Source organism: Pleuronectes platessa, chromosome 1 (assembly GCF_947347685.1).
Source record: "Pleuronectes platessa chromosome 1, fPlePla1.1, whole genome shotgun sequence".
NCBI classification, from domain to species: Eukaryota; Metazoa; Chordata; class Actinopteri; order Pleuronectiformes; family Pleuronectidae; genus Pleuronectes; species Pleuronectes platessa.
Genome location: NC_070626.1, coordinates 3983711 through 3998854, shown reverse-complemented (window position 1 = coordinate 3998854; position 15144 = coordinate 3983711). Strand labels below are relative to the sequence as shown.

Here is a 15144-nt window from a genome sequence, read left to right as displayed (position 1 = left end):
AGATTCTAAATGGTAAATTTGTGCTGTGAGAGTAGAAAACAACTTACCTCTGGGTACATATAATCCGTCAAATAACACACAGGTGAACCCTAAGGAGCTCAACTAATTATGGTATATAATATTTTCAAGGTTTATATCGAAATTTCTTTACTGTGTATTTTCCCTTTGATTAAGACTATCACAGCCTGAATGCAAGGGCTTGTGTACTTAAAAACAACATAAACAAAATCTAAGAAATACATTTCTCTAAAAAGGGAAAGAGGAATGAAATAAAATCCCAGACTGAATTAAATCTGAAAATTCTATCGATCAGTCGATCAAGCTCAAATAGTTGAGATGGGATGACAATTATCATACATCATGAATGACTGTTACATCTTCATCGGCTGCTAAAACTCCATATTGGTTATGGTCTGTATTTATCTAGTACTTGATGACCACTCATAGCGCTTTACAGTACAGTTTTTGCCATTCACCCATTCATACACTGCATCTATAGGCAGCAATTTTTCTAAGAATGGCACAGTTGTCAGGGAGCAATTCTGGGTTCAGTATCTTGACCAAGGACACATGGGCATGCAGATGGGGAAGAATGGAATCAAACTGCCAACATTCTGGTTAGAGGATGACCACTCTACCCCCTCAGCCTCAGCCATTATGATTTAACATGATATGAGTGATGATATAAGTTATAAAAGTCATGCACTGAAACATTAGAAAGATGTTCCTTCAAATATCAAAAGTAAGACTGGGCTGTTTGTCAATTTATGCTACAAAACCGTAAGAAAATCCTTTGTTGTAAACTAATCCTTTCGGGATTAATTCTCATTGTTCTTGCGATTCATATTGAGAATGTCTACTTTGGAAGTAACTCCACTGGTTGCCACAAGATGACGCCCATTACTCTGCTTTTCTCAGCCAAACCATGAAAAGCAGGATCAGACTTCTGACCACATGTGCAACAGAAAAATTGAAACAATCTCTGGCTGGATTGACTATGGATACTTCATTGTGACTGAGTGGGATCATGAATATATGTTCTAAAATATGTCAGCAACAACAGGGATATTATTTTTCATATAAATGTAAATTGATGAAGCATAAGTGACCATTTACATTTTCTCCACAGGAAGATGTGATCCACAAGAGAAAGTTTTTCATATCGAAACAACCCCTCTGCTTTACATGATTCTGATTATAAATAAGATAAACTGTGCATGTAGTAAGGGAATCTAAAGACAATAATTGGCAGTAAAAACAATCAATACAGCAAAGCATCCAATAGTATTTTTTGCTGGACTTGCCCTGATCTTGCAAACTTCCCATCTCCACTTTGTAACGCATGTTTTCTGTTATAAATGTCGTCATCAAGCCCAAAATCGTCCACAGCCAAAGAGGGAATTATGCAACTGTTTTCACAGCAGAACTAACCGTGATGAGTAAACTAAAATGTGATGGGTTTCCATTTACACACTTATTTAGGTGTCCAGGCCCCCTATACATGAAAGAACAAGTAGGAAGGACATTAAGCCTTTGAAGGGCTCTTAGTTTGTAATACGCTTTGAGTCAACACAAGACTAATAATAGTTCAACATTATTCTTATTTTATAAGCTTTGTCATTTTTGCTTATATATGAGATTATGTCTTTTATCTGTGTTTGTTTCTTCTCAGCCTCATCCGTTTTCTCATCATTGAGATCCTTTCAAAGGACTTTATGAATAAAGCACCATTCATATGTTTCTCTACTTCTTTTTCTTTGGTCGGTTTATTGATGGATGGCAAACAACATCAAGATGCATCCACTCACAGGCAAGAAAATATTGCACCTGAAATAAAAGAGTTCTTTAACCCCTTTGATTGCGGTCAATACCCTGGTTTCCCTTGAAAGTACAATACCTTTTTGATTTTTACATCCGAAGACTCACAATGTGTTTACAAGAGATACTGAACCAAAGTTCCAGGTTTTTCCCCCTCATCTACTTCTTTAGCATAAAATAGGGAAAATATGGTTTTGCATTTTGTGTGGAAAACAATTCTATGTCAACAGCTGTTGCAGAGATATAGGGATCCTAAAATGCTTTGTCCAGATGGAATCACGGAGACTTCAAACAATTTCAAAAGAAAATTCTTTCAAAGTTGCTTGATGATAGAGTATGTTACAGACCTAAACACACCCAAGGCAGCACTAAGGTGTATTTAAAAATGTCAAACTTTAGTTTCCCCTGAAGTTTCAGTTGACAACAACCTCATCTACCTCTCTCAACATCTGTGACCCACATTCACCTGTGTGAGCAGTAATATAAACTACAAATGTCATCAAGAGTTCGATGGGTTTTCCTGATGTCACCCTGATACCACATGGGGAGTGGCCACCTTTTGGAGGAGACCGGCTGCTGTTCTAGGCCATGCCTCAGCTGCTTTGACTGTTTAACTCGCTTAAAATTAAGCACATTTTTGACTTTTAAATTAGGCAAAGCCAGAGATTCGATCTGAAGTGTTTTAAACAGTTTTTGGTCAGAAAATCTCTAAACAAACTAACAAACGATAAATATAGAACATTGAGTTCTCAGACAGAGCATGAGGCCTGTATACACAGTGTTATCTGAGCAACCTAGTGTGGCGGATATAAAAGTATATAACAAGGCCGTGCTATATCGACTCAGAAAAGTCTCCTCCCTCTGCCTCCATAAAGAGACATCTGTGGTCAGTTCAGCAGATCAAACGACTGAACAGAACAACGCTGACATGCCAAGTGTGGCTCCCCTGCTAAAACAGTTGCCCAGCCCGTCACAAGGAGCTAGGGTTGCCAACTCCCTTTAAAATAACTAAGGGACACCTCATTGGCAGGGCCGGCCGACCCCATTGCCTTCACCCTTCCTGGCGTGGTGAATTCTTTTAGCCCCTTTTTTTGTGAGTGAAACGATTTTTTAATTATTTGACCTTGAATTGAATTAGATGCATATTTTTTAGTGACATGAAGACGTGGAAAACAAATTTTTATCCAGCAATACACTTTAATAATAAACTAATTCATTGACTGAATAAAATAAGAATCTTTCTTTTTTGTCATTAAAGTTTTTTATTTATTCATGCATATAAAAACATGCAATCAAACTCAAAAAACAACATTTATAACAGCCTCAACAGACAGTATACCCATCATACAACCATATATACAAAGGCCTCCTGCAAATCGATTTTTTCTTTTTTTTTCTTGAAACAACCAGAATGTACATCCAGCACCATGTCTACAAATGTTTCCATATACCCTATCTACAAAAAAATACGGTCCCAGGCCCTCCTAAAATCTTCCTGTTCATTGTTCATTCTAGCCAACATGCGTTCATAAGATGCAACCTCTGACATCATTTCCATCCATTTTTTAACATCTGGGGCAACTGTACTTTTCCATACTCTGAGAATCGTTCGAGCAGCTGTGACCATCCCGACTTTTAAAACTACCCGATCATATTTAGATATATTTGGAATTTCTGTTTGATCCCCTAACAAACACAGTCTTGGTGATACAGGTACCGCCACACCCAGCCATTTACTCACATGTTCCAGTACTTTCTCCCAAAATGGGTACACTAGTTTACATCCCCAGATCACATGTAAAAATGTCCCTATATCATTCTGACATTTCCAACATAAATTATTTCCTATTAGGCCCATTCTGTGCAGTTTTGAGGGGGAGAAATAAAATCTATGAATTATCTTATACTGAATAAACTTCCCCTTGACCTCTCTCATGTGTTTCCCTGTATTTGATAAAGTATTTAACTAGTCTTCCTCACTCAGATCACACCCTAGGTCTTTCTGCCAAATGATCCTCAGATTTTTACACTTGTCTTCTCGTATACCATTAAATGTCTTGTAGAACGTAGCTGCTCTGTGTGTTATCCTAGGTAGGTCCAGAACTTCCATTAATGTATTCTTGTTGAGCCTAAATTTACCCTTTGTGATACAGTCTCTTATTTGTAAATATTTCCAAAAATTACCTTTATATTCCAGATTATATTTTTGCATAATATCAGCAAACGACATGAACACTCCATCCACATATAGGTCACTTATTTTGCGTATCCCTCTTATAAGCCATTGATTCCAATAAACTGATTTCTTCCCAATACCTACAGCTGGGTTGTGCCATAGAGAGGCGTAAGGTTGTCTTAAGTGCGACATACCATACATCTTATGAATCTCCCTCCAGACTGTTCTGGAATAAGACAGCACTGGGTTTGAAAAACAATTATGTCCAGAAGTTGTTGAACCATGCGAGAGAACATCCAGAGGTTCAAATGGGCTGGTTAGCTCCCGTTCAATTTTGATCCAGCTCATCTCCTGATCTATCCCCTTCCAATGTTTTATCAATCTAGACATTTCAAATGATAGATTATATAATCTTACATTAGGTAGACCCATGCCTCCTATTTCGCTCGGTGACCACATCTTCTTTATATTAATCCTTGGTCTCTTTTTATCCCATAAAAAGTCTTTAATAATTCTATCATATTGTTTAAACAGCTGTGGCGTTATATTAACTGATAGCATCATGGAAACATAACTGAATTGTGGTGCAACCACCATTTTAATTACATTAATTTTCCCCCACAGTGTGAGCTTCAATTTTCCCCATTTATCCAGGTTCATTTTTATTTTCTGGAGGAGCGGTTCCATATTTGAGAGCATTATATCATCCAGATTTGGATTTAATTGAATTCCTAGATATTTCATACCAGAAGGCAGGAACTTGAAGCCATATGGAGTGATAACCCCAGAATGACATGTATGTGATATCGGCATACATTCAGATTTATGCCAGTTTATTTTATAACCTGATAATCTAGAATATGACTCGATACAGTCAAGTAACGCTGGCAGGGAGTCCCCAGGGTCCGCTAACACTGCTAAGATATCATCGGCATACATAAATAGCTTGTGCTCTCTACCCCCCGCCTGCACACCTTTAATCCTCACATCAGCTCTGATTGCTACAGCTAACGGTTCAAGAACCATAGTAAACAGCAATAGGGAAAGGGCACATCCCTGTCTTGTCCCCCTGGAAAGACAGAAAAGATCAGATATCAGCCCATTTGTTAGCACAGCTGCTCTTGGGTTAGAGTAAAGTATCTTCACCCAGTTACAAAAACCAGGACCCAACCCAAATTTCAAGAGCGTCGACATGAGGAACCCCCACTCCACCCGGTCAAATGCTTTCTCAGCATCAAGTGAAAAAGCCGCCATTGGTACCGGATAAGAGCAGTTCATATGAATCAGATGTGTGAGCCTTCGCATGTTATCAGCTGAGGACCTTTTTTTTATAAAACCTACTTGATCTCCATGTATAATGTCTGGTAGTGTCTTCTCTAAACGTGACGCCAAGGTCTCTGTCAAAATCTTACAGTCCACCCCAAGAAGACTCACAGGTCTGAAATTAGACGGATCTGAGTTATCTCTGTCCTTTTTAGGTATGAGCGAGATTAAAGTATCATTAAATGTGCCAGGCAGTGAGCCCTTCTCAAATGCCACCATGTACACCTTATGCAATTTGAGGGCCAAAATATCAATATATTTCTTGTAATATTCAATCGGGAAGCCATCCAAACCAGTTGACTTCCCATTTTTCATGGATGCTATAGTAGCCCTAATCTCTTCCTCTGTTATTGGGGCATCCAGCATGTCTTTTTGCTCATTAGATACAGTAGGCAGGTTAAGACCTGAGAAAAATGACCTGATTAGGTGCGCAGGAGGATGTGTAAAGATTTTTATAAAAGTTTTTAAAAACCTGATTAATTTCCTTTGATGAGGTTACAACCCCATTATCCTTCTTAATCATTGGAATGTTGTTGGAATTATCCTGTTGTCTCAATTGTCTCGCTAACAGTCTGCCATTCTTTTCGCCCCCTTCGTAGAAACTAGTCTTTAGCCTAAATAAGGCATACTCAGCCTTTTTGTTATATATATCATGTAGTTGATATTTCATCTTACAAATTGTTTTGTATAAATCATCTGAATAGTGGCTTGCCAGTTCTTTCTCTAGCTTACGGATCTCTTTGTCTAATGTGTTTTCTTTCTTCGCATTCGCCTTCTTCATTTTTGAGGTGTGGGCAATAATTTCCCCCCTTATATAAGCCTTAGATGCTTCCCAAACCGGGGAGATTGTTTCTGTAGAGCCAATATTAATTTCAAAAAAAGATTTAAGATCTTCTGCTAACATATTACTAAATGACACATCCTGTAGCAACACAGTGTTAAGCCTCCAACGTCCTCTTTTCACATTATCTGTGTTCAGGTCAACCTATAACTCCACCGTGGCGTGGTCACTAAGGGCAATAGCTCCTATCTCACAGTCCACTATTGAGTCTATTAATGAGTTAGATACCAGAAAAAAATCAATCCTTGAATGACATTTGTGACAGTGGGAGTAAAAGGTGTATTCCCTCTCACATGGGTTCACCAATCTCCATATGTCCACCAAACTCAAGTCCTCTGTCAGCATATGAATTGCAGCTCTGTCCCTGGGTGAAGATTTAGCACTGGGCTTACTCTTATCAACTATCCCGTCCATTACCTGGTTAAAATCCCCTGCCAGTATCACCCGGCCCTGCATGTTTCCTATCACTGTTAACCTCATGAAAGAAGTCAGGTTCCTCCTTGTTTGCGGCGTATATATTACATAGCACTGTCCGGATTCCATTGATCGCTTCAATATAAATAATCCTTATCATTGTGTTGTTTTATCATAACAAAACTCAGATTTTTATTAATGAGTATCATCACCCCATTCGGCTATGATCTATGGAAAACCTTCCCTACCCAGCCTCTTTTAAATTTCCCTGCCTCTTCCTCCCCCATCATATGAGACTCCTGAATAAACGCTACATCTGTATTCTTGGATTTCAAATATGTCAGAACCTTCCTCCTTTTAATGGGATTCCCACATCCATTTATGTTCCATGATACTATATTAATGTACATTACATGTCATTTAGCTGACGCTTTTATCCAAAGCGACTTACATCTTCAGAACACTCAGCATTTATGAGGGGCCATTTAGGGGTTCAGTATCTTGCCAAGGACACTTAGGCATGCAGATGGGATAGAGTGGGATTAGAACCAGCAACCTTCTTGTTGCAGACCACCCGCTCTATCCCCTAGGCCACGCTCTCCCCTAACAATGTACCTGTTAGCCGTCATTTATAGACCTGTAAATACTCTTTGACCTCAGTTCTCTCACCATGGTTTCAACAACAGCTAAACACATATTCAATAGGTTGTTCAAAATGTTAGGCCTTGTTAGATCTACTGTCTTAGTGCAAAGATAAAACATGAAAAACACAAACATAACCCCCGTTAAAGCAACCCAGATCTCGGTGCTTCTAACTAACCCCCACCCCGCCCCCCGCTTAACCTGATCTAAATTAGCCGTGTCCGTGAGGCGCATCCTGTCAGCTCGTAACAGCACCGTTCTTCCCGCCTCCCACAAACCATCATCAAAGTTACCTAATTCCCACACACTTCGTCTGGTTTCCATAAAGTCCCATGGTCCTCTATTCAGCATCACGCACAAACTTCTCCGCTTCTTTGCTGTCTCGAAAGTTTTTCTTCTGCCCTTTCCATGTGAAGATGAGCGTTGCAGGGTAGACCAGCCTGTGTCTCACATTTAGCTGGTGCAGACGTCTCTTCACTGGAGTAAATGCCTTCCTTTTCTCCGCCAACTCTCTGGTCACATCCTCATAAAAGGACAGCTTACAGTCCTCCCAGTCGATCCCACGTCTCTCCTTAGCCACCTGTAGCACCTTGTCTCGGGCCGCTGAACGTAGAAAGCGCATCAGTATGGTCCTGAGCGGTTGATTCGGGCCCGGTACGGGTGCCATAGAGCGTTGGGCACGTTCAATTTCAAACTCGCTGCCAGATAGCCCGAGCCCCTGAGATAGGATCTTTTCCACATACTGAATAACTTTCCCGGTTTCCTCCTTGCCCTCTTTCAGTCCCACCACTCTTACATTATTTCTCCTGCTGCGGTTTTCCAGGTCTTCCACACGCATCCACAGTGTTTCCAGTCGTTTGTCACACTTCTCCATGTTTTCCTCCATCCGTGTATTTACGTCTTCCACGTCCGCTATCCGCTGTTCTGCCTCTCCCAGCCTCATCTGTATGCTCTCCACCACGTCATTAAGCTCTTTCGTTGTCTCCTTGATTGAGACAACATCCGTCGCCACCCCCTGAAGAGTGGCACTCATTTTCCGTATTTCCTCAAACATAGGTGTATCGTCAGACACTCCAGGTTTAGGGTCACTGTCACCTGACGTTGTCGGCGAGGTGGGTTCAGGTGTCGGGCTGGTCTTTGAGGCTAGCTTACTTCTCGTCGCCGCACCTTTGAAAAAGTTAGCTTTGCCGTTGTTTGCCATTTCGATGGAGAACTAACAGATTTTTGGTCGGAAACTGGTAGTACTTCTTATCTTTAACACAACCCCTCACTTTCCAGACTTAAAACGAAGTGTGTGTCTCCAAATTTACTTAATTAACTGACGGTCATGGGGAGCTCTCCTACTGTGCTGCCATCTTCCCTGCGGTCCCACGTGACTCCTCATAAGAATCTTTCTTAACCCTCGTGTTGTCCCTGCTTCCCCATGCTGTTGGCTGTGAGCGTTTGGGTAGCGATTCGACTAACGCTTGTTTGCGATACCCTGCTTCAAACACACAGACGCACGCGCACACGTGCACACGCACAGCCCACCACACATCAGCACGCGCACGAAAGGCAATAGAAAAGCGAACAGCCCTTGTAGATGTATTTGTCACACCCGCTCCAAGTTGCGCGCCGGTGTGATGTAGGACCCCTGGGATGCCCGCGTTGGGGAGACTCATCGGCCTGGGTCTCTGATCGGGGTCCCCGTGACCCTGAGACTCGCGACGCTGGACTGACACGCTCCATCCATTTGTGTAATCGAAACCTGCTCCTGCTCGGTGATGAGAAGAAGAAGAAGAAGAAGATGAAGAAGAAGAAGAAGAAGAAGAAGAAGAAGAAGAAGAAGAAGAAGAAGAAGAAGAAGAAGAAGAAGAAGACTCTTGCTGAGTAATAATAAAAAAGAAATTACTTTTTATTTGTTTATTTCTTATAGTGTGCATGTTGGGAGTGAGTGTGGTGAGTGAGCTGGAGAAAGTTTGTAAGCAGGTGGAAGCTCCGGCCTCCACCTGCTTACACGCCGACACGGCATCAAACTGTGTCCAGCTGTGGACTGCTCGGTGGAGGAGGTCAGTCTGGCTGTGGGTGAAGTTGTTGGGTGTGACAGTGTGAAGTCTGCCTCACGTATGAACAGTGCTGTGGTGGTGTTTGTAGATAGCATAGAAAAAGTTAACCAGCTACTTGAGAGGGGAGTGGTGATTCAGGGCTCCTTCACACATGTGTTGTCCCTGGCTGATCCGGTCAAGAAGGTGCTCATATCTAATGTGCCCCCGTTTCTGAAAAATGAGGGAACATCCCCCGCCTGCCTTGGGGGACGCTGGGGCCTCTGTCCCGATGGAGCCACGGAGCGACACACCAGGTGCCTCTGGTAACACACTGAGCACAATGACGGGAAAAAACAATGTATTATTTTTGAGTTCTGTAAAAAAAGATCAGCTGTTTTTCGGTAATTTTTTGGTTTGAATATTGTATTATTGTTTTTTTCTTTTTGTTCAATTTTTTGATATGTTGTAGTAACTTTATTGTTGGAACTTCACTGATAAAATAAAAGTGACTTGAAAAATCTAAATCTCTCTCTCTCTCTCTCTCTTTGTGTCTCTCTCTCTGCTGTGCATGGCTGCCCACTGCTCCGTGTGTCCTCCTATGTTCCCCAGATGGGACAAAAGCAGAGAACAAATTTCCCCCCATTTGCATGTTGTGTGTGTGTGTGCATGTGTGTGGGACCAATAAATGTATTTGGAGCGTGGCGTGCTGAGATTACACCGGCCCTACCTCCTTGCGTGTGTCCTTCAGCTATAAGAGAAATGATAAAAATGAGTTTCTTTTTTATTATTATTACTGCACAAGAGTCTTCTTTTCTTCTCCTTCTCCTTCTTCTCATCACCGAGCAAGAACAGACTCGAGTACACGACACTGGCAGCCGGGTCGGTCCAGCGTCGCGAGTCTAAGGGTCACAGGCCCTGACCGACAAGCGACAGGGCCCGCAACACACCGGCCCTATATCTTTGCAATATTACTGCACAAGTCTTCTTTTTCTCCTTCTCCTCATTCTTCATCTTCTTCTTCTCATCACCAAGCAAGAACAGGCTCTGGTCCAACATTCCCCCTTTTGGTCTGGAGAGTGGGCTGTGACCCCCGGTCTCCAGGGCAATCTGTTGTCGAGAGTCCAGTGATAATCCATGAGAGGTAATCCTTGAGTGGAGTTGAAGCAGTGACAGTTAGTTCATTATGATGCAGAGAGGCATAAATGTCTTTGAGGCATAATTTGGACACAGAGAGGCATAATTTTGTCTGGGCAGACAGAGGCATAAATCTGGGCAGAGAGACTAAAATAACACATATCTAAAACACAGCACACACTTTCAATTTTACAATGCTTATCGGCAGTAATGGTCAACGTACCAATGAATTTGTGTGAAGAGTGAAATGAAAGAAAAGGGAAAAAGGAAACAAAAGGAAATTTTGAGCATGTGCTGGTGTTTTTGAGGTAAACATGTGTTATCATGTCAAACCACAACATTTAGAACGGCGAATCACGTTCTGTTGTTTGCTAATCGGTAAATTAATGATGAATCCTATTCCTAGGTTCTGTAGATCTACCGATATAGGAAATTGCACTCTCTAGACTGAATTGCCAAGTTTACCCGGGAGGGCTGCATAACCGTAGTGGTAGAGGACTTCAAGATTCACTCAACGAGGTCTAAGAAGGTTCACTACCTGAACATGCGTTATACAATTTACTGACAGAGGGTCTAAGACATGCAACTATTGATGATGTGAGTGGTTTGAGTGATCTCTCTGTTTGGAGTTGGGATCTCCCCCCCCCCCTTTTCAGATGTGGACGGGAGAGGGAGTTTTGTTTAGTTTTGCCCATGGGGATCAGTGTCTGGTCTCTTAGGAGAGCCTGGAGGAACAGGTGGCACAATGTCTCTCATTGTTTCAGCCACACATCTCCGTATTAACTGTCCCAGAATGCATCCCATGTTTTGGGTTTCGGTCACCATATCTATACTCCTGGTACTGATATGGTTTCCGTTGGCTAAAAACAACTTCTCTGTTGAGAGGTATTCATATAATGAGATCTAAACCGATTGTGGGAGTTTTGTTCTTGCTCCGCCAGGCATGCTGCTAGCATGACTCTGAGCGCATCAACATGTTCTTGGGCTTGTCGCTTGGCCCTCTTTTTGTAGAGGAGTGCCAGGTCACCCAGAACGTGGGATAAACTCAATTTCTGACTAGTGGTGTTGTGGATGTGTATGGTCAGTTCTTTGATCCTTTGATCGCATTAACTTAAATCATAATCACTCAACTAACTCACTTCATCACTAGAAAAATTGATCAGACTGGCGACTGTCTCTGACAGGTCGTCTGGCCTTGAGGGAGTCCTTGGCCCAGTGTGGTCCATGATACTCATCATCTGAGTGCGAAAAACACCTGGTGGGTTGCTCAAGCTTGCTTAGATAAAAGCGGATAAAACTTAATTATAGCATTACCATAAAAATTATTGCTCAGACTGGCGACTGTTTCTGAGAGGTCGTCTGGGCTTGAGGGAGTCCTTGCCCCAGTGTGGTCCATGCTACTCATCATCTGAGTGCGAAAAACACCTGGTTGGCTACTCAAGCTTGCTCAGATAAAAGCGGATACAAATTTAGTTATAGCATCACTATAAAAATTGCTCAGACTGGCGACTGTCTCTGACAGGTCGTCTGGACTTGAGGGAGCCCTTGCTCCAGGGTGGTCCATGCTACTCATCTTCTGAGTGCGAAAAGCACCTGGTGGGCTACTCAAGCTTGCTTAGGTTAAAGCGGATAAAACTTAATAAACACTACACAAGATGCACAGGTGAGCTTCACTCTGTGTCTATATAGTAGTACTATGTAGGATAGCTCGATGGCTCAATCCTTTAGACCTAGTTGGTTAACAACTAGTCTACTCGAAACTACTCTCTCAAATCTAGTTAGTCTCCTTGAAATTCAAAGCATGCAGAAATTCTCCAATAAAAATATTACTAACCTACTGAAACATAGTCAGCAACCAACCATAGTTATACATAACGTCTGCTTAGCAAAGGGAATTAAGAATAAAGAAAATTCAAAGAGAAATAAATTTCTAAAATAATTTTTCTCTTAAAAAAATGCATTATAATTATTGTGCATTGAGATGACACAACCACTAATATGCAATAAGCAGTCCACCATGGATACAAAAGGCAATAGTATACCTGCTTGGCACAGGTGCAAGGGGATTACAAATAAAAAATTTCAAAGAGAAATAAATTTCCGAATTATCTTTCTCTTTAAGAAATAATTATAATTATTGTGCATCGCGAATACACAACCACCGATTGCACTATGCAGCCAATCACAGATACACAAGGCACTAGTATACTTGTGTTGCAAAGGTGCAAGGGAATTTAGAAATACCAAAAAATAAATTGCAAAGAAAAAATTATTTTCAAAATTAATTCGGGATCATTGTACACAGTATTATGATACAGCTGGAGTTAGATAGCCTCACGCAGGGGCACGATTTATGTTGTGCAATAGTAGTAGTAGATTTGACGTTGGCTAATTATTAATAATCATGAAAAATTATTATTAAAATAAAAATGATTTATTAAAAATAATTAAAAATTATAAAGCTATTAATTAAGAATAGTAAAATAATTAATTAGAAATGATACGGTTATCAATTAATAATGGTTAAATAATTAATGAAAACAATAAAATTATCAATTAAGAATGAAACAATCTGTAATTATTACTTATCGTTGCGGGGCACCACCCTGGTTACAGGGACCAACTAGTCAATCTTTAAATATCAGTCTCAAGTGATATACGTTATATTAATAATCTCAATATTCAATATTAATGATTATATAATAAACAATGAAGGGTTTTAAGTTCGAGCACAGGCTATAGTAATCCAGCTGTATTCACATACATATGTACAAATAATCACAGAAATACAAATACTTTAATTACAAAAGTATTTTTTAAAGGGAAATAAAGTTAATGTTATTCAATGATTCTTCATTTAACAAACTCCAATATTTCAAAGATGACAACAGCAGCAGCACTTATTACAATTGTCACACATGTAATACTGAGTATCCATGTGTGTGTATGTGGTCGTGTGTGTCTGCCTGTCTGTGTCTCTGTGTGTGTGTAAAGGGAGAGAAAGGGGAGTGGCTATGGCGTAATGACGAGATCACGTGGTGACGTAGTCATGCCGAGATCGAGATGTTACGTTCAAGATGGAGGTTTATGACCCCGGTGACGACATGAGGTCGAAGACAAGATGGCGGTCGGTCGCCAGTTACACAAAGGGAACTTTTTGGACAAAGAGATTTTTTATCTCCTGGTTCTGGCGCCAACGGCGTTGAGATGAATTAAGTCTCTTTTAGTCAAGATTTAGCTGTGTAACATGAAATGTATAAGTGTAGGTCGGGATGTATGGAGGACCATACATGACTTAAGTAAAAATAAATAAATAAATAAATGTATAAATAAATACAGAAATAAATAAATAAATAAAAAAGGAAATAAATAAATTAATACAGAAATAAATAAATAAATATGTTAATACCAAAATAAATGTCAAAATAAATGTCTTAAATATATTTGCACATTTATTTATTCCCTGATACATTTCCTTTTCATTTGCAGTGTCCTTATGCTAATGAGAAAGGAGGGCCTAACCTCAGTCTCGAGCAGGATTGGTCAACTGAGCTACAAACACACACAGCCCCTGTGCTCCGCCACACACTCGCTCAGAGACACGGGCAGTGACTGAGACTTGAGCTCTTCACCGTGAAACAGCCGGTTAGTGACTTTGTAGAACAGTGGAAACAGTGAAAACACAGAGTTTCTCTGGTCCCATCTGCACTTCTAGCTCTAGTTCCAACCCTCCTCCTTTGAAGTGCGCTGCAGGATGATGTGCGCTGCGATGATGTGCGCCGCAGGACGATGTGCGCCCCAGGACGATGTGCGCCGCGCCCCGCAGGACGATGTGCGCCGCAGGACGATGTGCGCCGCACGATGATGTGCGCCGATGTGCGCCCCAGGATGATATGCTGCAGGATGATGTGCGCCCCAGGATAATATGCGCTGCAGGATGATGAGCGCCCCAGGATGATATGCGCTGCAGGATCATGTGCACCGCAGGATCATGTGCACCGCAGGATGATGTGCGGTGATGATGTGCGCGGCAGGAGATGTGCACTGCCGAATGACGTGCGCTGCACGATGATGTGGGTGATGATGATATGTGCTGCAGGATGATGTACGCCCCACTATGATGTGCGGTGATGATGATACACTCTGCAGGATGATGTGCACCGCAGGATGATGTGCACCGCAGGATGATGTGCAGTGATGATGTGCGGCAGGAGATGTGCATGCAGAATGCCGCAGGATGTGCGCACACAGTTTTTTTAATAATTTCATTTAATTATTATTTAATTTTTTTGTAAATATATTTTTGATTTATGTGCGCCACAGGATGTGCGCCGCAGGAGATGTGCGCCGATGATTTATTTTTTTGTAAATTTATTTGTAAATATATTTTTTATTTATGTGCGCAGCAGGAGATGTGTGCTGCGCTGCACGATGATGTGCGCAGCAGGATGATGTGCGCCGCAGGATCATGTGCGCTGCACTGTTAAGTGGGGTGGCATTGCTAGCTCTACGTCCAACCCTCCTCCTTTATCCGGGCTTGGGACCAGCAAAATGAGCCAAAAGAGACACTCTGGCAGAGCAAGTTTTCTTCTTTTTTTTTTCATGGTCCTGAAAGGGTTCAGTTTCACCACGTTCCACACTAGAGGTCTGGAAATGTCTCGATTCTTAGATGCATCACGATGTGGACTCTGCATCGATGAAGAGACTGAACTCAATGACTCATGAGGTGCTGTCATTTGCCAGCACCTCGGCACACAAAACACACTGAGGAC

General features: G+C 41.5%; 1 protein-coding gene across 1 annotated transcript in view; it reads left to right on the top strand.

The window, feature by feature from the left end:
* Nucleotides 1-9134: 9134 nt before the first annotated feature.
* The window catches only part of adamts17 (ADAM metallopeptidase with thrombospondin type 1 motif, 17), a 136061-nt gene continuing 130051 nt past the window's right edge, over nucleotides 9135-15144 (top strand). Inside the window, exons 1-2 of the mRNA XM_053421678.1 lie at nucleotides 9135-9262; nucleotides 9328-9552. Coding sequence (XP_053277653.1) covers nucleotides 9135-9262; nucleotides 9328-9552 — 353 coding nt within the window. The remainder of the gene's footprint in view (nucleotides 9263-9327; nucleotides 9553-15144) is intronic.